At 45.8% G+C, this 24,516-nt stretch overlaps 1 protein-coding gene across 2 annotated transcripts; it reads left to right on the top strand.

The window, feature by feature from the left end:
- Window positions 1-1,654: 1,654 nt before the first annotated feature.
- On the top strand, window positions 1,655-24,282 carry pex6 (peroxisomal biogenesis factor 6). Of its 2 annotated transcripts, XM_028564968.1 has the most exons (20): window positions 1,655-1,750; window positions 1,886-2,269; window positions 4,830-5,300; window positions 7,597-7,773; window positions 9,414-9,589; window positions 9,738-9,821; window positions 10,079-10,190; window positions 11,183-11,322; window positions 12,709-12,814; window positions 13,399-13,604; window positions 14,870-15,056; window positions 16,463-16,539; window positions 18,258-18,375; window positions 19,180-19,385; window positions 20,423-20,484; window positions 20,899-21,007; window positions 21,157-21,273; window positions 21,849-21,926; window positions 23,151-23,290; window positions 23,919-24,282. In XM_028564968.1, exons 1-20 carry the CDS (start codon window positions 1,682-1,684, stop codon window positions 24,053-24,055), a joined length of 3,156 nt encoding a protein of 1,051 aa, XP_028420769.1. In that variant the 5' UTR covers window positions 1,655-1,681; the 3' UTR covers window positions 24,056-24,282. The 2 variants fall into 2 exon arrangements, with proteins under 2 accessions (XP_028420769.1, XP_028420763.1); XM_028564962.1 differs by having other exon boundaries at window positions 1,667-2,269.
- The last annotated feature ends 234 nt before the right edge of the window (window positions 24,283-24,516 follow it).

The following is a 24,516-nucleotide window of genomic DNA, read 5'->3' as shown; positions in this document are numbered from 1 at the left end:
TCACAGCCTCAATCAGCTGATTGTCAAAAGGCTATGACGATGTGCCACGCATCAAGATCAGTTAACACTAATTGTCTGTTGAGTCTAGTTCACTGTAAATGGCACTGCACAGTTTAGCACAATTTATCAAAAGAAAAGAAAATCATAATTTTCGGCTAAAACAGAATTGAACCTGCAGCTGCTGCAACGAGGACCGAGCCTCGCTGTACCGGGCGAGTTACCCAGGAGCCCCAAATCTTTTCTCTAATCTTAACTAATAAATAAAAATATGTTTTTGCCTGAAGTGTCTCTACTTTAGAAGGGAGAACTCATCTGACTGGTGGAGTTAAGCTACTTTGGGGATTTTTTTATAGCATTTCAAATAGTTGCCATTGTAAAGTTGGCTAAATTGTTGTTTTTATTTTGAAAATACAGAGCGGACGCTGGCAGGTTTCCTTTATTTATGATCAGACAGGCGGAGGCGGAGCTGTGCATTCCCACCCTGTAACGAGCACCTGAACGCCTCATCATCCTCCCCTTCGTTTACCGTGGGGCCTTTTCTACCGAGCATCTACCGTCAATCTGCCGTTACCGAGGCTTTTATTTTGAATTAAACACAATCACATCGGATCGATTGATTTTTCTGAGGAGATTCTACAGACCGGACAGCCATTCATCCTCTCTGTGGCTGTCTCACACACACACACACACACACACACACACACACACACACACACACACACACACACACACACACACACACACACACACACACATACACACCCTTTCTCTGCAGCATCCCGTCGCTTCGGTCACTGTCTTTCTTAGTTTTTTTTTCTCACCTGAATGTGTTTTTGTGTCCGGAGCCGAGAAGAAGCAGCCTCCTCCTCCTCCACTCCTCCATCATCTCTACAGCATCACACACACACACACACACACACACACACACACACACACACACACACACACACGGAGTGAAAGCTGCAGCTCCACGGCGCCCTCTGCTGACCCACACAAAGTATTCATGGAGGGAAAGTATCCGCAGCTATTCCATTAATTTTCCCTCAAAATATTCCAACCTTGTCTCGCAATATTACAACTTTTTCTAGTAATATTATAACTCTTCTTTCTAAGTTTATTATTTGGGGCTTTTCCGCCTTTATTTTGACAGGACAGCTAGGTGAGAAAGGGGAGAGAGAGGGGGGAGACCATAAACCTTTCAGTATATGGGCGCCTGCTCTACCACTGAACCAACCCGGCCACATATTCTAACTCTTTCTCTCGAAATATTCAAACTGTCCCTCAAAATATTCAAAGTATTCTCAACTTCATTGAGTTAAAGTATCAGCAGCTTATTCATTCTAAAATATTCCAATTGTTTCTCAAATATTTTTTTCCTTGTCATTATTCCCACCTTATACAACCAAGTATCAGCAGTAAAAGTACTCCAGTATTCTCAGCTGAACTGCACTTTAAACGGTGAATTGTTGTGTATGTCTGTATGTTCTTATTTCTATTTTAGAAAGGATCATTTGTAAAATAAAAAGTATTTATTTCAGTTTTTATTAACTGCCCTGGTGACAAACCGATGAGAGGAAGTAGTCAGTGACCAACGACAACACGACCTTTTATTTATTTGACTATTATTATTCGGTTCTATTTTCCATATAATGTTGGTGTAGTTCCTCCGGTCGTCCACCAGATGGCGGTGATGATGCGGCGCCGGAAGAAGAAGGAGAAGAGAAGAAGACGCAGGTCCAAGATGGCGCAGGTGCAGGCGGAGTTGTGTTGTTTGGAAAGTTTTCCCTCGCGCCTGAGTCCTCTGGATGTTTTAATATTAAAATCTCACTCAGATATAGTTTTCCACAATGACACAGACCCACCGACCGTGCTCTTCACCCCGCAGCCGCCTCAGGGAACCACGAGCCCGGGCATTCTGCTGCGCGTTCACCCGACTACTGCGGAGGAGACCGGGGGTCCGAGCGCCAAGGCGGAGACTGCGGGAGCGCCGCCCGGGGGCGCGGTGCGGCTGTTTGCCAGCCGGTTCTTCCTGCGGCACCACGGGCTCCAGAGGCTCGGCTGCACCGGGACCGTCCGGGCTCTGGAGCCGGTCCCGCTGGACCGAGTGGTGCTGGGAGCCCGCAGCAGGCAGAGCCTCCGCTGGGCCGGAGCGGAGCGGTTCACCAGCGGGCTGCTGGAGCTCTGCGGCCCGGGACAGTGGCTGCTGGCCCGGCGGGGAGACCCGCTGCTGCTGCCCCGACAGCCGCTGCTGGGAGAAGACCCGGGACAGGTAAGACCCCGGATGTCAAATTGGTACATTTTAGTGCCACAGCAGCAACGTACAGTACAGTACAGTACACAGCGTCAATGAATACACCTCGTTTGAAAATTAAGATTTGTATCTTTTTCTCAGTGAACACCAGAACGATTAGCTGATATTTGACAAAAACGGAGGTTTATTAAACATTTTAACACAAACATGTCGAGCAGAGAAGTTTCTGCACATTTCTTAAAAGGAGAGGTGTAGAAAAAGTGGAAATGGGTCCAATAAATTATATTGAACCATACCAATATGAGAGTTTGGTGATTGCCATCCGTGAGAGAGTGTTGATGTCCACAACTTACTTTGGTAAACTGTGTCACTGGATGGATATTGGCCCTTTTTAAAAAAGTCATTTCTACAGGTCAGAAGCTCCAGGTGGGTTGTAATCTGTCAGATAAAAGCCTAATGAATTAATTAATTTATGTTGGGGGGGCAGAAATAACTTTTCAGTGCCAAGGTGGGGGCTGCAGTCACTTATTGGCAAGTGCAAACGTGTATTTTATGCTCTTTGCTGCCTGTCACTTTCCCCTAAAAATAAAGGCCTGAAATGCCCCAATTAGAGCTGGGCAATATATCGATATTATATTGATATATCCTGATATGAGGCTAGATATTGTCTTAGATTTTGGATATCTTAATATCGTGATATGACATAAGTGTCTTTTCCTGGTTTTAAAGGCTGCATTACAGTTAAGTGATGTCATTTTCTGAACTCACCAGACAGTTGTAACTATTGTTAACAGTAAACTATGATTCACATTTACCCACTTAGTCATTATATCCACATTACTGATGATTATTTATCAAAAATCTCATTGTGTAAATATTTTGTGAAAGCACAAATAGTCAACCCTACAGTATCGATATCGAAGTATTTGGTCAGAAATATCATGATAGTGGATTTTCTCCATATCGCCCAGCCCTAGCCCCAATAATCTTAAAGTGTCCATATTATGAAAAAAATCCCCTTTTCTGGGATTTGGGGTGTTATTTTGTGTCTCTGGTGCTTGCACACTCATACAAACTTCATCCATCCATGGTGTTCTGAGTGAGATCTGGTTTCTGAATGTGTCCTGCCTTCAGTCTCCTGGTGAGCTGGTCAAAATTCTGACGTTGTGTGACGTCACTAGCCGAAACGAGCTGGCTAACCACAACCGTTAGCTCATAGCGCTAGCATGCTAGCTTGTTCTCAATAGCAAAGCGCTGCTACAACACACACTAGTTCACCATAATCTCCAAAAGAACTACTTCCATGTGCTCCCTGGTTTAGAAGAAGTCTCCCAGCTGATCCTGCCTTGGAACTGACTGAAGTTGGAGAAACAGCCTTTCTTTTACTGTCTCTAGTGTTAGCTAGCTGACATGATCTACATCTGAGCTACTGAGCATGTGCGAGTGCAATCAAAGATAGTACAGAAGAAGAAGATGAAAAGAGGTCTCACTCTGTAGCTAAAACAGAGACCTGAACACAGGGTGAAAAGAGGAGCTCCAGCAATGTGCAGTACAACAAAAATATGGTGTTTTTTGATAATTAAACCATGTAAACCTGTTCTGGTACAACCTCAAAATACAATTATGAACCTGAAAATGAGCATGATATGGGCGCTTTTAATAAAAAAAAAAAAAAAAAGAAGCCGCTGAGTCATGTGGCAGCCTGTTGATGTTGATAATAATTTATAAATCAAGCCTTGGGATAAAACTGTATTATCAAATTTTAAATGGTCACACTGCAGCTCTGCTCTGTCTACGTTGGTTCCAAAACCCAGTTCAAGGTCCAAGCACATGACGAGATCTGCTACAAATGGACTTTTGCCTTTACCGGCTTTTAGAAACTGTTATGGACGGAGATCTTTTTTCTATGTGCTCACTAAAGTCTGGAATGACATTCCGCAGCACATCAGAACTTTAACGTCAATAAGATCATTTAAATTAACATTTGCTCGCTATTTAATGGAGAGGTTTACCTGCAACCATTAAGTCAGCTTTATGGCTTTGCCCTGCTGCTCAGTCTCCTGGTCTGTGTGTTTGTTACTGTTTCTGTCTAGGAGTTTTGTTGTGTATGTGGTGACCTTGGGGAAAAAATCGATTTGATTTAAAAATCGAGTTGGTAGGTCAAATCGATTCATATTTCCAATCCAAATACAGTATAAATAATTTGGATGTTTAACAATCTTTGTTGCACACTGCACAGTGACTTTTCACTTAGAGAAAGGGTTTGCCTTTGCAATTTTGTTTATGTTGATGCACTTTAATTAAATATAATTAATACAATAAATATATATTTTAAAAATATATTTACAGTTCGCAGTTATTTTGATTTAAATGGAAGAGGGGGAAAATCGACTTGAATCGTAAATCAATTTTTTTTTAGGGAAACAAATCGCCCAGCTCTAGTATGAGGTGTTTAAGTTCTGCAGAGCAGGAACCTGCTGAAAATCAGTTTTACACTGAGTCGGCCCGATTGTCTCTAATCTTTTCCTGTTTAATAAATAAAAAATGAAAATGAAATGTGGTGTGTCCTGTGGTCCAGGTGGAGCTGCTGGTGTTGGACTGCAGCCCTGTAACTCAGGGCCGGATCACGGCCGACACCGCTCTGCTTCTGACCGACTGCTGGGACCCGGCAAACGGGGCCGGTGGCAGCGCCGCCCCCCCCCAGCCGGCGCCGCTCAGACTGGGCGTGGACGCCGCCCTCCCGCCGCTGTGCGTGTCGGACTTCGCTCACTACGCCGACGGCCTGGGCAGCGGGCGCTCTCTGCTGGACAACCGGCGGCTCCTGGACTCGGGGTTCTCGGGCGTCCTGCAGGCTCTGGAGGGCCGCGTGGACATCCGCGTGGTGGACGCGCGGCGCTGGCTCGGGGTCGCCGGGCACCGCGGCGGCGGCGGCGGCAGCGTGGACCTCGACAGCTGCGTGTTCGTGAGCAAACGGCTGCTGCTCCGGCTCGGCCTGTTCAACCACGAGTGGGTCAAAGTGTCGCAGCTCGGGGCAGCCTCCAGACCGGAGGTACGGCTACTAAAGATTATCATCAGCGTGGATGAATGTGTGGGTGAGGTTCTGGATGAATGGGTTAGGGTGAGGTTCTGGATGAATGGGTGGGTGAATGTGTGGGTGATGTTCTGGATGAATGTGTGGGTGAGGTTCTGGATGAATGGGTGGGTGAGGTTCTGGATGAATGTGTGGGTGAGGTTCTGGATGAATGGGTGGGTGAGGTTCTGGATGAATGGGTGGGTGAGGTTCTGGATGAATGGGTGGGTGAGGTTCTGGATGAATGTGTGGGTGAGGTTCTGGATGAATGGGTGGGTGAGGTTCTGGATGAATGGGTGGGTGAGGTTCTGGATGAATGTGTGGGTGAGGTTCTGGATGAATGGGTGGGTGAGGTTCTGGATGAATGGATGAATGGGTGGGTGAGGTTCTGGATGAATGGGTGGGTGAGGTTCTGGATGAATGTGTGGGTGAGGTTCTGGATGAATGTGTGGGTGAGGTTCTGGATGAATGGGTGGGTGAGGTTCTGGATGAATGTGTGGGTGAGGTTCTGGATGAATGGGTGGGTGAGGTTCTGGATGTGGGTGAGGTTCTGGATGAATGTGTGGGTGAGGTTCTGGATGAATGTGTTAGTTGGTTGGTCTCTAAAATGTAAAGCCCAAGATGATGTTTTTGTCGCCTTTCAAAACAAGACATTTGAGGGACATTCTAAAACGCTTAATGTGAAAAAGTTAGGGCTGTGCTGGATTTAATTCTTGTGTTTACCAGAGATGTGCTCGTACGTTTCTTGGAAATAAGTCATTCAGCATGAAAACAGCATCAAACATGACTAATGGACTAAAGAGGTGTAAGTTGACTAAGACCAAAACCACTGACTAGTCCACTAATCCACTAAGAGGGAGCAGCCCTAGAAAAAGCTTAACGTGGTTTAATGTATCTAAACAATGATCGGTGATCACCAAATTTCTCTCTCATGTTGCTCCTAATAACCACTGAAAACTGTCAAAAAATCTAACCCAAAGTCCAGTTATAATGGACGTTAGCTGACATTAAGCGTTTCTGCTTAAGAAAGACAATAATTTAAGATGAGTGAAATAGAGACACACCGAGATAAATGTGGTGACGCTTAATGTCAGATAACAGCCATAATAATTTGACTTTGGGTTATGGCGCTGACTAGGGGTGGGAATCACCAGAGGCCTCACGATACGATATCATCCCGATACTTATGTCACGATACGATATTATTGCGATTTTAAACATATTGCAATATTCTGCGATAAATTGCAATGTATTACCTTTTTTCCAACATCAGATTTTTCCCCAATTTCAAATGATGTCCCGAAAGGACAATTTTGTCAACATCTGTTGTATCTAAAAATATACATTTCTCTGTTTGTTCATCTCACTTCAATTGTATTCCTGCAAAATGTGATTGTCGAGCAGACAAACTGACCAACACATATATCATAAAAGATCGATACTTGGCGTCTGTGTATCGATACAGTATTGCCACGAAAAATATCGCGATACTATGCTGTATCGATTTTTTCCCCCACCCGTAGCGCTGACACACCGAGCCGATAATCGGACAGCCTGGCGAGGCCGGAGACTCAAGTCTGTTCGGTGTGTTCCATGCTGTCGTCAGTTTCGTTTTGGCCGATTTTGACTTGCTGGGTTGGAGGGCGGGCAGTCGGACTCAATGACCAATCGGATTGGTGGAACGCTAACCCAGAAATAACAAGTGGGATGAGCATGACGAACAGTCTCTCAAAATGTGATCAAAATCTTCTAAACTGACCTTTGTTGATCTGAAATGATGACAGATTCAGCAACTGCGTCACGGCTTATTTCTCTCTTCACGTGTTTTCAGAAACACGTTTCGGTGAACTATTTTAGTCCAATATGAGATCGGATTCTGAACGAGTCGCCATTATGGTTTTCAGTGGTTATGAGGAGCAATATGAGAGAGAAAGTTGGTGATCACTGATCATTGTTTAGGTACATTAAACCACGTTAAGCCTTTTCCTCGCCATAGGCGCCAATGAAGAAGCAAACGTTAACGTGAGATAACTTCTAGAATCGTTGGATTTCGGTTTAGGTTTTTTTGACAGGCTTAAGTGTTCAAGACGAGATATGTCCATGAGAAATTTGGTGACTATTTATCGTTGTTTTCCGACCTTACGCCGCGTTAAGCGTTTTTAGAATGTCCCATTTGAGGACGCCATCTTGGGCTTTTGGGGAAAACGCCGATCCACATTTTTCACCGTTGGTTCTGACATTAACGGATGAACGGATGAATGTTTTCCGGCTCCAGAGTGAGGCTCGGGGGGGCGCCTGCAGACAGCGGCTGGCCTCGGTGTGCATGGTGGACTTCAGCCAGAGTCCAGACCTGCAGGACCAGGACGAAGTGGGCTTCGTATCGCCCGCTCTGTGGTTCAACATGACCGACGGAGATGTGATGCCCGTCAACGGCTGCACACTCAGGATCAAGGTACGAGCCGCTTAACTAACCTTAATAAAGTAATATTTACCGTGATATTTAATATGAAGACTTCTCTGTCTCTCTCTGCCCCGCTGAACAGTTAGCCCCCCTAGCTTACTAGCTAGCCGGGCTCTACATTGGTTAAAGCTGTAAGCGTAGTTTCTGTCGCCCCCATGAGGAATTCTAAGTAATAAGTAAAAGTGTTTATATAAAGATATTAATGAATGTCCGTTACATTCAAGCCATTGCCAAAGGCTTTCACTTCACGCACGAGCTGATCATTGCATTACATTTAGCTGACCCTTTTATCCTAATCAACTTAACTATTGCTATATGTGCTATATATGTCGGAGGTCGCACGCTTCTGGAGCAACTAGGGGTTAAGTGCCTTGCTAAGGGACACATAGGTTGATGTATCACAGTGGGAATTGAACCCAGATCTCCCACACCAAAGGCACGTGTCATATCCACTGCTCCATCACCACCACCATCCAGTTTCTTCTCCTGAGAGTCTGTCTTTCCTGCTCAGCAAATCCTCCATCATAACAGCAATGCTCCAAGGTCCAAACGCGCCTGGCTTTTAAAGGGAATGGGAGATGATCTCTGATTGGTTGATTGCATGTTACGCCCTAAACACCCCTCTGATTAATGAAGACACTAAGTACAACCTTTAGAACCAGGCGCCCGCCACACGGAGCCTTTTTTACCGCCGTCAAACTAGCAAAAGTGGATTTGGACACGCCCTAAACACACCTATTAAAATAGGACCCTGAATGTTACTTTATGCACTTATTGACTCGCTCTTTTCTTACTCTTCTGTTAAAATAGGGCTCATTATGTTGGCAGTGGAAGCACAGCCTGATACCAAGTCTTAAAGGGCCAGTTCCTATATTTTGAAGTTGGGCTCCAGCCCCGAATATTTTAGGCTTTTTAAAATAACTTCAACTTTGTGTCATTTCCCCCTCACTCGCTCTGACTGGACCGGCAAATTAATGCAGCAAGTGTTCAGTTACTGGGAAATATCTGTGTCATTCAACAAAACTAACCAACAAACTAAACGATAAAATATCGCTTAAATAATTATCAGAACTATTCCGTTAACCCACCTTCAAGGGACAATAATTCTTGCAGATTTTTCCACATTAAAATGTCACACACATGCTGACATTGTGTGTGTGACTGTTTGTCTGTGTGTGACTGTGTGTGTGTGTGTGTGTGTGTGTGACTGTGTGACTCTGTCTGTGTGTGCGCATGTGTGTATCTGTGTGTGTGTGTGTGTGTGTGTGTGTGTCTGTCTGTCTATCTCTCTGCCTGTGCGTGTGTTGTTTACAACTAACCAACAAACTAAGCGATAAAATATCACTTAAATAATAACTCTAACTATCCCTTTAAGCCACCCTCGAAGACAATAATTCTGACCGATATTTCCATGTTAAAACCCGAGTGCCTGCCTGCCTGCCTGCCTGCCTGCCTGCCTGTCTGTCTGTCTGCCTGCCTGCCTGCCTGCCTGTCTGTCTTTCCTGCCTGCCTCTCTGCCTGTCTGTCTGTCTGCCTGTCTGTCTGCCTGCCTGCCTGCCTGCCTGCCTGTCTGTCTGTCTGAGTTTCTACAGCGAGTGAACACTAACGAGTTGTGTCCTGTTTTGTCCCAGAGGTGGCGAGCGTCTCCTCTGCCGGCGCCGGCCGGCGCGCATCGCTCGGCCAGTTTCTGCCGCTCGGCGTCTCCGCCGTACGCCAGCGAGCTCCACGTCCAGCTGGTGGCGTCGCCGCTGTACAACAGCCTCGGTTGCTACGACAACCTGCTGTCTGAGCACTTCAGCACGCCCAGGTCAGTCTGATGATGCCACGCTGCTTTTACCGCCCGCTGGTTATTCAGGCTCCTCAGAGTTTGTGTGTGTGTGTGTGTGTGGGGGGGTGTGGGCTGGCTGGCTGGCTGGCTGGCTCCCAGTCTAACTAGTGGTCCTCTCTGTCTGCAGACTGGTTGCCCAGGGAGACGTCCTGTCGGTTCCAGCTGCTAACCATCCAGACCTGCTGGAGAACAACTCGGAGGGCATACACAGGTACACACACATTAACCCCTTTAACTCTGCTATAGAAACTGTATCATGTTACTGTGTGTGTGTATATCTGTGTGCATATTATCGTGTGTGCCCCATCAGTGTGTATTTTACTGGACAACAATATTGTAACTGACAAATCTCATGTTGCCAAATGTACCCTCAACTACTCCAAAGTACCCATCGGGCTACGCGTGCAAAGCTTGTTTGGAGGGCGACTTTAACTGTGTGTGTGTGTGTGTGACCTTTACCCCCCCCAGGTGTCCAGTGCTGTTCTTCAGAGTGCAGAAGGTGTGTTCGTCTGCAGAGAGAGAAGAGGAACAGGAGGAGCAGGCTCACCTGGCCGACCGACTGCACACCTCACTCTACATGGTGACGTGTGTGTGTGAAGTGACCCACTTCTCACTTGATTTATTACCTCAGTAAACATTTACATAATGAGTTTATGGTCTCAATCGCTAGTTTCAAGTCTTCTGCAACACAGAATGATGTTCAATTTTTTTAATTATGGTCTCGTTGATTTTAAAATCGAAGATAGAGCAGGGGGTGTTTTGGGTCGTGGCTATGATGTGATTGACAGTCCGTTGTACAGTATGTAATATAACTATGGGACAAAGATATACTTAAAACCTAGCGAAGCTAGACCTTACCTGGAATTATTAGGGGTGGGAATCACCAGAGGCCTCACGATACGATATCATCCCGATACTTGTGTCACGATACGATATTATTGCGATTTTAAAGATATTGCAATATTCTGCGATATATTGCAATGTATTACCTTTTTTCCAACTTCAGATTTTTCCCACTTTCAAATGATGTCCCGAAAGGACAATTTTGTCAACATCTGTTGTATCTAAAAATATACATTTCTCTGTTTGTTCATCACACTTCAGTTTTATTGGTGCAAATTGTGATTGTCGAGCAGACAAACTGACCAACGCATATATCATAAAAGATCGATACTTGGCGTCTGTGTATCGATACAGTATTGCCACGAAAAATATCGCAATACTATGCTGTATCGATTTTTTCCCCCACCCCTAGGAATTATGTAGGCTAGCTTTCAGCAGAAGTTGCATCCAGATTGCCAGTGAAAGGGTGTAACGTAACGTGGAGTGTAAGCAGCGTTGGCAACTCTCAGCTAAGGTCACAGTCAGATAGCTCCCAACAGTCTATGGCTCCTCCCTCTCGTCTAAAATCCTCACATCCACAACTCGACGACTCGCAGCGGATCTCCACCAACCAATGGGTGACGTCGCACGTGCTCCGTCCATTCATATTACACGGTCTATGGCTTCACCCAGCCCGGTGATCGCTGCTGTAGCTTTAACTAACATCATGTTTTGGTATGTGTCCCCCAGACGGCGTCCACCGTTAGCAGCCCCGTCCCCTGCTGCCTCTCTGAGGACGGCGTGTCTCTGTGGAGCGCTCTGTCTCCTCCGGGCCCGGTCCGGACCGTGGAGCAGCTCTGCAGCATCGTCCTGCCTCACCTGCAGCACAGGTAACTCCCCCCGTCTGCTGCCAGAAGCAATCAATAGGTCATAAATAAATACGGCCTGTGAGATGCGTCTCTGCCCCGGCATCCTGGGACTAGATAGCTAGACCTGACCCGCTGTGACCATAGAGTCATAGAAGAAGACAGACTTTGGGTCCTATCCTTCACCCGGCGCAGCGCACAGCCCGACCCAAGTGCCTTTGCTAGTTTAAGACCTACCCAGTTGAGTTAAATACCCCAGTTAAATAACAAATGCACCTGCGCCCATCTGTGGCCCTACAGGGAGGTGTGTTCAGGTACATTCTGGGCGTGCTGGTCTTACAGGGAGGTGTGTTCAGGTACATTCTGGGCGTGCTGGTCTTACAGGGAGGTGTGTTCAGGTACATTCTGGGCGTGCTGGTCTTACAGGGAGGTGTGTTCAGGTACATTCTGGGCGTGCTGGTCTTACAGGGAGGTGTGTTCAGGTGCATTCTAGGCGTGCTGGTCTTACAGGGAGGTGTGTTCAGGTGCATTCTGGGCGTGCTGGTCTTACAGGGAGGTGTGTTCAGGTGCATTCTGGGCGTGCTGGTCTTACAGGGAGGTGTGTTCAGGTACATTCTGGGCGTGCTGGTCTTACAGGGAGGTGTGTTCAGGTACATTCTGGGCGTGCTGGTCTTACAGGGAGGTGTGTTCAGGTGCATTCTAGGCGTGCTGGTCTTACAGGGAGGTGTGTTCAGGTACATTCTGGGCGTGCTGGTCTTACAGGGAGGTGTGTTCAGGTACATTGTGGGCGTGCTGGTCTTACAGGGAGGTGTGTTCAGGTGCATTCTAGGCGTGCTGGTCTTACAGGGAGGTGTGTTCAGGTGCATTCTGGGCGTGCTCTCTGCACAGCGCGCGCACACTATGCTTGTTACACACACACACACACACACACGCAGAATATTACAAATAAATATATTAGGGTGTAAATCCTCCATCATAACAGCAATGCTCCAAGGTCCAAATGCGCCTGGCTTTTAAAGGGAATGGGAGATGATCTCTGATTGGTTGATGAATGGGAGATGATCTCTGATTGGTTGATTGCATGTTATGCCCTAAACACACCTCTGATTAATGAAGACACTAAGAACAACCCTTTAGGACCAGGCGCCCGGCACACGGACCCTTTTTTCCCACCGTTAAACTAGCAAAAGTGGATTTGGACCCTCCCTAAACACACTCCGTGCGCTCAGATCGTTGAAATAGGGCCCTCTGACTCCTTGTCCGGAACAATACGGGGGGCGGCATCGACCTATCGCTCCAATGAACAGCATTGTGGTATCTACGGATATATATGTATACAGGAAGTGTGATAGAGAGAAGCATGCTGGGACGTGTGGTCCGTGATGTCAGTGTTCTGTGTGGTTGCCGTAGCAACGGCCTGTGCGGCTGCACCGTCCTGCTCCACGGCCCGGCAGGAAGCGGTAAAGTGACGGCGGTCAGCGCGGCGAGCCGCAGACTCAACCTCCACCTGCTCAAGGTAGGACCACCACCACCACCACCGCTGCTGCTGCTTCCTCTCTGGAACTACTGCAGACACAACAATACACTAACAAGCAGACCAGTCAGGTGTTCATGTTAAACGTGTCTGTGTGTGTGTGTGTGTGTGTGTGTGTGTGTGTGTGTGTCTGTATCTGTGTGTGTGTGTGTGTGTGTGTGTGTGTGTGTGTGTGTGTGTCTCTGTATCTGTATCTGTGTGTGTGTGTGTGTGTGTGTGTGTGTGTGTGTGTGTGTGTGTGTGTGTGTGTGTGTGTGTGTATCTGTGTGTGTCTCTGTGTGTGTGTGTGTGTGTGTGTGTGTCTGTCTGTCTGTCTGTCTGTCTGTCTGTCTGTCTGTGTATCTGTGTGTCTCTCTGTATGTGTGTGTGTGTGTGTGTGTGTGTGTGTGTGTGTCTGTGTGTCTCTCTGTATATGTGTGTGTGTGTGTGTGTGTGTCTGTATCTGTATGTGTGTGTGTGTGTGTGTGTGTGTCTGTGTGTGTGTCTCTGTATGTGTGTGTGTGTGTGTGTGTGTGTGTGTCTCTGTATCTGTGTGTGTGTGTGTGTGTGTGTGTGTGTGAGAGCAGGTGGACAGTGTGAGTGTGTGTGCAGACACCCCTGCAGCCTCCGAGGTGAAGCTGAGTGCTGTGTTCCAGCGGGCCGTGGCCCAGCAGCCCTGCGTCCTGCTGCTCAGGAACCTGCAGCTGCTGCTGCGGCGTGGCGGCGGCCATGGCGACGAGGACGGCCGGGTCCAGGCGGCGCTCTGCCAGCTGCTCCACAGCGCCCCCAGCAGGTCACTGACCGCCTCTACCACTAACACTGCTGTAACACGCATGGTTTTAACTCAACTCGACCGCTACCACCCTAATGCGATGTCCGTCCTAGTGGCGCACGATATATCGGCCGATATGGTCATTTTCTTTAACACATCGGTATCGGTTCGATGTCAAATTATATACAGTACAGGCCAAAAGTTTGGACCCACCTTCTCATTCAATGTGTTTCTTTATTTTCATGACTATTTACATTGTAGATTCTCACTGAAGGCATCAAAACTATGAATGAACACATATGGAATTATGTACTTAACAAAAAAGTGTGAAATAACTGAAAACACCCTTTGCTTTTTTATTAATAAGGGAAATAATTCCACTAATTAACCCTGACAAAGCACACCTGTGAAGGTAAAACCATTTCAGGTGACTACCTCATGAAGCTCATTTAGAGAACACCAAGGGTTTGCAGAGTTATCAAAAAAAGCAAAGGGTGGCTACTTTGAAGAATCTAAAATATAAGACATGTTTTCAGTTATTTCACACTTTTTTGTTAAGTACATAATTCCATATGTGTTCATTCATAGTTTTGATGCCTTCAGTGAGAATCTACAATGTAAATAGTCATGAAAATAAAAAGAGAACGCATTGAATGAGAAAGTGTGTCCAAAATTTTGGCCTGTACTGTATAATTATATAAATAATAATTTTTTCTTCTGAAAATCTGATGACAGTCATATTTTGCACACAGGTAAAGGTGCCCAATATCAGTCATTTTGGAAAATAAATCACAAAAGTAAAAAAAAAAATGCGTTTTGGAAAATAGTTATTTATTTGGTTATCATAAAAAATTGTAATATCAGTATTGGCCATAGCAGCATAGGTAGAAACTGTCTGATATTTCTGGTTCTATAAGTCCCATACCATAGGTAGAAACTGTCTGATATTTCTGGTTCTATAAGTCCCATACCATAGGTAGAAACTGTCTGATATTTCTGGTTCTATAAGTCCCATACCATAGGTAGACACTGTCTGATATTTCTGGTTCTATAAGTCCCATACCATAGGTAGGGTTGCTGTGTTGATCTGCCGGTCCAGTCAGAGCGACTGAGGAAAAATGACACAAAGTTGAAATTATTTAAAACCCCTGTAAGATTCAGGGCTTTGGAGGAAACCATTCGGGGCTGGAGACCCAGAAGCTCCGCCCCCTGTCCGTTTGTCTCTAATATCACCGGCGGGGCGAGTTAGAGGAAAACGTGACGCGGCACTTTCTTTGTGTTTCCAGTGTGGTGGTGGTGGCGACGGTCTGCAGGCCCCGGGAGCTGTCTGCGGGGGTCGCGGCGGCCTTTGTCCACCAGGTGGCGCTGGAGAGTCCCACCGAGGAGCAGCGGTGCTCCGTGCTGCTCAGCCTGAGCCGAGACCTTCCCCTGGGGAGAGACGTGGACCTGGAGAGGCTCGCCAGACTCACCGCGGTACATCACGCCACAAACGAATAGCCGTGAAGCGGTGCCGTTTTCATTTCGCCGCCCATGTTATCCAATCTGTCCGGCTGCAATCGTTTCGGCCTCTCCTCTATTTCTTGAGCGAGCGAATGTGTCGAGGTAACCAGACACAGATAGGCAGCCCGATACTTTCCAAAATAAAACCCATTTCAAAGTAAAACGCCCAGGTTCATGGCGATCAGGCACACCAGTAGCCTCGTGAGTCCGTCCTGATCTGGCGAGCTCCAGTTTTTCACTCGCAGATCAGTCTGGCATCTTGAGGCATAGAAAATTTGGAGCCGTTAGCCAAACGACCGGCCAATCAGCGTTGGTTTTGAGGTGGGTTAGGTGGTGATAGACCGATGGTTTATCCAATCAGCTAACCAGGATTTTCAGACAGCGGTAGCCGCTCGCTAATGCTTTTTTTCTCTTGGATCCTTCTTTTGGAATATGGTCCGGGAACCTGAAATGGTGTCTTTTATTCCTAAATTCTCGTTACACAAACGGCAAATCTCCTTTACCGACATGTTGCTAGCATGCTGAGTTTACGAGCTATGCTTTGCCTGCAGCAGCAGGGGCGGGCTTGTGGTTGTATTTTCATACGCTTCGTGGATCTGATTGGTTAATTTGGCCCGTCTATCACCAACATAGGTGATAGACAGATGGTTCATACAATCAGCTAACCAGTATTTCCGCCCCTTCCCAAAAGTTCTCCAACGGAAAGTTCCCAGATGGATATGCCGAGCAAATGCGAAGCAATCCATCTGGTGGAGTCAGGTTAGCACACCAGCAGACACACCAACATTTTGGGAAGTTTAAATGGATACGCCACCGTTTGTTGAAATAGTTGTTATCACGGTCTCCTCTAGCTGTAGGTAGGTGGGTCAACACATTATTTGTGCATGCATCGTTCTAGTCCAGTGCAACACCAGCAGTGCCACCACTAGTTAGCTTAGCATAGTGAATGGAATCCTATGTTGCCAGTTAGCATGTTGTGAGTAAAAGTGAGCCAACAAAAGACAAAAAAAAACAACCTAATTACTTGCACTGAGACAAAAAATGCGTTGGCCCACCTATCTACAGCCAGGGTAGACCGTGATAAGAACTATTTCATCAAACGGTGGCGTATCCCTTTAAGTGTGCAGTGGCCTTAATCCTCGGGACATGGATGGATGACATGGATGGTTCCCTACAACAAACTCGTTGCAAGTTAAACGAAGGATCAGTTCACTACTTGATTGAATTTTGGGGTTTTTATTTCCAAAATAACTGAACTAAACTTTGACAAAACACAAATAAATGTAGATATTGTCATATAAATGAGGTTTCTTGAATTTGAAAAGAAATGGTGTATAACTAGTGGTAATCCATTGGTGGGAGTGTTGTGTCCCCCCCAGGGCTTTGTGTTGGGCGATCTGAGAGCTCTGCTGGTGGAGGCGGGCCGAGCTGCCCGCAGGAGGCTGGTTGGCACCTGGTGAGACTACAGATAGAGATACGTAGAGATCAAATACCTTAGCTTCTCCACTGTGCTCCTCTCTTCTCCACTGTGCTCCTCTCTTCTCCACTGTGTCTCCTCTCTTCTCCAGTGTGTCTCCTCTCTTCTCCACTGTGTCTCCTCTCTTCTCCACTGTGCTCCTCTCTTCTCCACTGTGTCTCCTCTCTTCTCCACTGTGCTCCTCTCTTCTCCACTGTGCTCCTCTCTTCTCCACTGTCTCCTCTCTTCTCCAGTGTGTCTCCTCTCTTCTCCACTGTCTCCTCTCTTCTCCACTGTGTCTCCTCTCTTCTCCACTGTGCTCCTCTCTTCTCCACTGTGTCTCCTCTCTTCCACTGTGCTCCTCTCTTCTCCACTGTCTCCTCTCTTCTCCAGTGTGTCTCCTCTCTTCTCCAGTGTGTCTCCTCTCTTCTCCACTGTGCTCCTCTCTTCTCCACTGTGCTCCTCTCTTCTCCACTGTCTCCTCTCTTCTCCAGTGTGTCTCCTCTCTTCTCCACTGTCTCCTCTCTTCTCCACTGTGTCTCCTCTCTTCTCCACTGTGCTCCTCTCTTCTCCACTGTGTCTCCTCTCTTCTCCACTGTGCTCCTCTCTTCTCCACTGTCTCCTCTCTTCTCCAGTGTGTCTCCTCTCTTCTCCAGTGTGTCTCCTCTCTTCTCCACTGTGCTCCTCTCTTCTCCACTGTGTCTCCTCTCTTCTCCACTGTGTCTCCTCTCTTCTCCACTGTGTCTCCTCTCTTCTCCAGTGTGTCTCCTCTCTTCTCCAGTGTGTCTCCTCTCTTCTCCAGTGTGTCTCCTCTCTTCTCCAGTGTCTCCCTCTCTTCTCCACTGTCTCCTCTCTTCTCCACTGTCTCCTCTCTTCTCCAGTGTGTCTCCTCTCTTCTCCAGTGTGTCTCCTCTCTTCTCCAGTGTGTCTCCTCTCTTCTCCAGTGTGTCTCCTCTCTTCTCCACTGTGTCTCCTCTCTTCTCCACTGTGTCTCCTCTCTTCTCCACTGTGCTCCTCTCTTCTCCACTGTGTCTCCTCTCTTCTCCACTGTGCTCCTCTCTTCTCCACTGTCTCCTCTCTTCTCCAGTGTGTCTCCTCTCTTCTCCACTGTGCTCCTCTCTTCTCCACTGTGTCTCCTCTCTTCTCCACTGTGTCTCCTCTCTTCTCCACTGTGTCTCCTCTCTTCTCCAGTGTGTCTCCTCTCTTCTCCACTGTGTCTCCTCTCTTCTCCATTGTGCTCCTCTCTTCTCCACTGTGTCTCCTCTCTTCTCCACTGTGCTCCTCTCTTCTCCACTGTCTCCTCTCTTCTCCAGTGTGTCTCCTCTCTTCTCCAGTGTGTCTCCTCTCTTCTCCAGTGTGTCTCCTCTCTTCTCCACTGTGTCTCCTCTCTTCTCCAGTGTGTCTCCTCTCTTCTCCAGTGTGTCTCCTCTCTTCTCCAGTGTGTCTCCTCTCTTCTCCAGTGTGTCTCCTCTCTTCTCCAGTGTGTCTCCTCTCTTCTCCAGTGTGTCTCCTCTCTTCTGCAGGGTGTCTTTCACTGACAGCTTCTTCACTACAGAGCAAACACTGCTTTTACAAACACAATCCATTTACAGTCTCCATGTTTCTGTGTCTGATGGACACAACAATCTCTAAAACTGGTCCAGTATTAAACAAGAAACAAGCTGTAATGTGTGTGTCTGCGTGTGTGTGTGTGTGTGTGTGTCTCTGTGTGCGCGCAGTGTCGGCTGGCGGGAGGAGGATCTGTGCTCCAGTGGTGTGACCGTCCTGAACCAGGACTTCCTCTCGGCCCTAGAGACTCTGCAGGACGCCCAGTCGGCCGCCATCGGCGCCCCAAAGGTGACTCAGCACAACGAGCCCTGACTTCCTCTGCCCTCTAGTGACCCAAAAAACCAAAACATGTTGTATGAAAGGGCTGCACCATATGAAAATATGCAATAGTGTTGTTGAATGTCTTGATAACGATAGAACTTAGATAAATGAACAGATATGAAAGTGTGTGTGTGTGTGTGTGTGTGTGTGTGTGTCAGTTGTGCTGCTTTTAGTATTCTGCTAAAATACAACAAATGTTCTTATATTAAACAAATTGAACATTGAATATAAAAGGCAGCACTAAATAAAGTGACAGTTACATTTTAAGAGCAGTTTTCTGCTGATATTTTCTCAAACTAGTTTAGTTTATTAGTTTCTAATGTCGTAGACAGTCTCCGTTAATGAACCATACAGTAAAAGGAGCAGCTTTAGCCTCAATGGCTAATTTCCAGCTGTAGTCCTCGGCTAGCTGACAATAGGCATTCTAAAATACAATGATTAACATATTAAAATTAGTTACTTTACATCTATAATAACAGAAGGCCTAAACAAAAAGGGTTAAAACATACAAAAAAGTGGCACGCAAACAGACAAGCATAGATAGTGGCAATGGCATTAAATCAGTCCATGCAGCTAATACAATATGAAGGAGACAAAAGAAAGGAGAAGAGTCTCAACTAACAGAAAAAATGTTTTTCATGATGTGTATAATGATATATTTGTGTGTGTGTGTGTGTGTGTGTGTGTGTGTGTGTGTGTGTGTGTGTGTGTGTGTGTGTGTGTGTGTGTGTGTGTGTGTGTGTGTGTGTGTGTGTGTGTGTGTGTGTCCAGATCCCGTCAGTGCGCTGGGAGGATGTTGGTGGTCTGCAGCAGGTGAAGAAAGAGATCCTGGACACAGTGCAGCTTCCTCTGCAGCGGCCCGAGCTGCTGTCCCTGGGTCTGAACCGCACCGGGGTGCTGCTGTACGGGCCGCCGGGCACCGGGAAGACGCTGCTGGCCAAAGCTGTGGCCACCGAGTGCTCCATGACCTTCCTCAGGTATGGACGCCTTCGCGGTCCGCACGCACCGTGGGAAACGGGGACGCCCTTTTTCAAAACCAAGGGTTTTAAATCCCAACGTGTGACGTGACTTTAAGTGTGTGTGTGTGTGTGTCCCTCTCTCAGTAAGAATGTACAAACATTCTCAGGTAAAACCATCCATGTTCTCTCACTGCAGTAGTAATCCTAGCAGTAGTAATCCTAGCACTCTCTTACACCTGGTCACCAACACACCAGCTGTAGTTATTATCAACGAGGAGTCCAGGGAGGTGCATATTTTGGAGGTAGGCTGCAGCTTTGATTCCAGCATGGAGGAGTCTTTCTACACCAAGGTAGTTAAATACCAACCACTCCTAAACACCATCTCAGAGCTGGGCTATAGGTGCACACTACTAGTCTTCATATCTGGTAGCCTAGGAAACACACACAGGCTGGTAGTAAGAGGGCTGCAACAACTTGGGATAGCCAATCAGAGGGCTGCAACAACTTGGGATGGCCAAAAAGAGGACGAAACAACTTGCAAAGTACTGCGCCATATCTGCTATTATTGGCAGCCGCCACATATGGCGGAGATGCTGCTACTCTTAAGACCTGAGTATTGTGCTACTTATACCCTTAAGAAGTGAGTTTTGTGCTACTTATACCCTTAAGACCTGAGTATTGTGCTACTTATACCCTTAAGAAGTGAGTTTTGTGCTACTTATACCCTTAAGACCTGAGTATTGTGCTACTTATACCCTTAAGAAGTGAGTTTTGTGCTACTTATACCCTTGAGACCTGAGTATTATGCTACTTATACCCTTGAGAAGTGGGTTTTGTGCTACTTATATCCTTAAGAACTGAGTATTGTGTTACCTATACCCTCAAGAAGTGAGTTTTGTGCTTGTAAGTGATATTGTGAAAATCTGCTGCTTGCCACTGGTCCATGAGTTGTGTCTTGTATTGTACTGCATCTGTAATATTTGTGTCCCTGTACTATTTTTCTTTATGTGGACATAAATAAATGGTTAAAGTGTGTGTGTGTGTGTGTGTTTCAGTGTCAAAGGTCCGGAGCTCATCAACATGTACGTGGGTCAGAGCGAGGAGAACATCCGAGAAGGTCAGTGTCATTCTCTGAACTCTCTCCAGCTCAGGTCAGACCACAGACTAGAAACCAGACCAGTGTAAACTTGGTCTCCATGCTGCCACTTCTAACCAATGAGAAGAGACACTGTATCATCTCCGTAGCAACAACTCTTTGTACTTCTGGTCGGACTTGATAACAATATAACTTGCTGGTCTGTGTGTCTCTGTCTCTGTGTGTGTGTGTGTGTGTGTGTGTGTGTGTGTGTGTGTGTGTGTGTGTGTGTGTGTGTGTGTGTGTGTGTGTGTGTGTGTGTGTGTGTGTGTGTGTGTGTGTGTGTGTGTGTGTGTGTGTGTGTGTGTGTGTGTGTGTGTGTGTGTGTGTGTGTGTGTGTGTGTGTGTGTGTGTGTGTGTGTGTGTGTGTGTGTGTGTGTGTGTGTGTGTGTGTAGTGTTCCGCAGAGCGCGCTCAGCAGCCCCGTGTGTGGTCTTCTTCGATGAGCTGGACTCTCTGGCTCCCAGCAGGGGGCGTAGTGGAGACTCTGGGGGGGTGATGGACAGGTGAGGGGGGGCTTACCGCTGGGTCTGAGAGCCCTTCAAGTTTACTCTAACACTAGATTAAATGTCTGTTTCTCTGGTCTTTCATTGGGACAGTGTTCTGTGACGGCAGGATCAATAAAGTTTTTAGATTTTTGAACGTGTCCTTCCAGAGTGGTGTCCCAGCTGCTGGCCGAGCTCGATGCTCTGCACTCGGCTGCCGCGGTGTTTGTGATCGGAGCCACCAACCGGCCGGACCTGCTGGACCAATCACTGCTGAGGCCTGGCAGGTCAGAGGACACACACACACACACACACAGAGACACTCATATACACGCACGCACACACACACACATGCACACACACATGCACACACACACACAGGCTCACACACACATATACATATAGACACACATATACACACACACACACACACACACACACACACACACAGAGACACACTGAAAGATATTTGTTTTTGAATTAAAACTTCATAGTGTAAATGTAATCCTAAATATGGTGTTGTTGTTTCTATAAACCTCAGAATTAAGGATTCGGGTTATGAATCACACGAGAGTCCCTCTGAACCCAGACACATTATCGATCATATTTTGGAGTAGTTGTGTCTCTGTAAATTATAGAGCGTGGTCTAGACCTACTCCATCTGTAAAGTCTCCTGAGATAACTCCTTATAGGGGATAGGATAGGATTCGACATCATCAATAAAATAGAATTGAACTGAATATTTTATCAGATTTTATGGTGAAAGTCAGACTATAAGCAGACGTGTCTCTGAACCATCTCTGGGTCTCTGAACCATCTCTGGGTCTCTGAACCATCTCTGGGTCTCTTTGTGTCTTCTCAGGTTCGATAAGCTGGTGTACGTCGGGATCAACGAGGACCGGGAGTCCCAGCTGCAGGTTCTGCAGGCCATCCTCAGGAAGTAAGAAACTAAATCTCAATCCTACTCTGACATCCAGACATTATGTGTGCCGGTCAGAACGTACACTTATTAGAAGACATGGAAATACCAGCCTAAAAACTCATTATAAAAAAATACAAACTTTTGATCAAAATCTTTATTTGTTGTAGAATTAAAGTGCAAAGATCTCTCTGCATGCACAAAGACAATGAAAAGTATTGATGCACACAACCCGTGGCTCCTCTGGGCCAAAGATCCTGAACCAGAGCAGCTGAGAATGATGAGTGCTTGTCCAGCTGGGATCAGAATCAGGGTTTCCGCAGCCTGCTAAAAAGTCTACAATTTCAAAATCAATATATTAGGCCTTAAAAAGTCTTAAATTCGCTGAAGTATTGGGTTCTAGGTCTGAAATCATTTGAAACCGGTCTTCATTTCCCTACGTCCATGCAACGCTATGTTTGATGCTCATTGAAATGCTTATTTTTATATTATTTTATTTTTATAATTCACTGTATAAAGGGTGAAACTTTTGGGTCAACATTGGGGGGGTTGAGATCTCCACCTATCTCAAACCCCAGGGTGTTCTCTCTCCCCCCCAGGAAAGTTTGAGCATCATTTCCTACATTCTGGTGAATAATTCTGCAACAATTTGCCTTTTTTATGCATGCAAATGTCTTTTATTAATGGAATATTTTGATTATATTAATTATTAATTAACTTCATTGTAACCACTACGAGTGAGACCAACATGCTACTTAAATTGCAGCCAATCAGCTTTGGTGTTATCGGCGCGCTCCATCCCCACATCCTGCTCCAAATTAAAACACACACTCCGGTTTGTACCGCAAACGTTACCCAATCTCCGGTTGACAGCGTCTGTTTAACGCTGCCTTTGACATGCTGTTTATTTATTAGCTGGTGTTGTAGTTTTTTCTTTTGCTCTTCCAAATATTCAGTTATTCACCGTGTTACGACGACCAATGTATGCCTTTTTTGTCACTTTTTCAGACGTTTTTTCACCTTTTTTTTCCGGTTTTTGTTGCTTTTTGAATGCAACTTACATTATATTGCAGCCAATCAGCTTCCGTGTTATTGCCGCAAATCTCTTTTTTTTGGATTGTACCACAGACAGAAAACAGATTTTCTTTGTTTAAATTTCATTCAAAATGGTCTTAAAAAAGGTCTTGAATTAGGCTTTGTGAAACCTGCAGAAATCCTGCTGATAGATGTAAATGTTGCGTTCAGGTTCCAGGTGGACTCTGCGGTGGACCTGCAGCAGGTGCTGGAGCGCTGCCCCGATCACATGACCGGCGCCGACCTGTACGCTCTGTGTTCAGACGCCATGACGGCCGCCATCAAGAGGAAGGTCTCTCTCATCGACGGCGGTGAGAAAACACAACAGGAAGTTTAACTCTTGAATCACTGAACTGTCTGTCCTGAAAGGTAGAAAGACACGTATCAGGTCTCTCCTTTACCATACACCTGCACGTTTGGTGAAGAGCACCCCCTGATATTCAGGAAGCATCCCATTGTCTCCCCCCCAGTAATCTATTGATTCACACTATTTTAATGCTCGTATAATGTGCATCAAATTTGGCGCCAATCAACATTAATTTCCAACCATCAACTACAATTGTTTTTTAAAGTCATAGTATAGTATATTGAAAAAAATCATAAAAAGTCGTAGTAAAATATGTTGAAAAAAATCAGTCATAGTAAAATATGTCAAAAAAAGTAATAGTATGTAGAAAAAAGTGTCTAAAATGTCGAAAAAAGTCATAGTATAGTATGTCTACAAAGTCATAATATAGTATGTCGAAAAAATCATATGAAGTCATATGAAAATATGTCGAAAAAAGTCATAATATAGTATGTCGATAAAGTAATAGTATGTCGAAAAAGTCATATTATATTATGTTGAAAAATGTTTTTAAAAAGTCGTAGTATAGTATGTCGAAAACAGTGTAACATTAACTGTCTGTCTGTCTGTGTGCCTGCCTGTCTGTCTGTCAGGTCTGGACTCGGAGGACTCTCCTGTCCTGGTCTCCGTTGAGGATTTCTCTTCAGCGTTGGACAACTTCAAGCCGTCCGTTTCAGCTGAGGAGCTGCTGAGATACACAAACATTCAGCAGAAACTCACTGCAAAGTAGAAAGTCATGCTGATGATATTGTTCACTGTCATACATATATATATATATATATATATATATATATATATATATACACACACTCACACAAAGGGCTAATTTAAAGGGCCAGTCACATCTGAAAAATCTATATTGTAAAATACTGTGAATGTAAATGATGTACACAAGAAGTTAATTTATAAAATCGTGAAATGTAATTTAATAAATCCAGAAGTTAATGTTGGATGGAACCAGATGTGAAATGTCGTCACTACATCATCTGCTGACGAGTGGGATCAGCCAACCAGGCGGAGAGTTTCTTCAAACACAAACCAGCTTGTTAAAGGTACAATATGTAACATTTCTGCTTTAAAATGTCTAAAAACGACCATACCTATGTTATATATTTTTGTGAGTTGTGTTCTTACACTATACCAAATGTTTCCACCAAACCCAGAGAAATCTGTTATTTTATTTTCAGACAC

The sequence above is a fragment of the Perca flavescens genome, chromosome 2 (assembly GCF_004354835.1).
Source record: "Perca flavescens isolate YP-PL-M2 chromosome 2, PFLA_1.0, whole genome shotgun sequence".
Taxonomy (NCBI): Eukaryota; Metazoa; Chordata; class Actinopteri; order Perciformes; family Percidae; genus Perca; species Perca flavescens.
The sequence above is the reverse complement of the archived record's forward strand: the minus strand, read 5'-3'. Positions and strand labels throughout refer to the sequence as shown.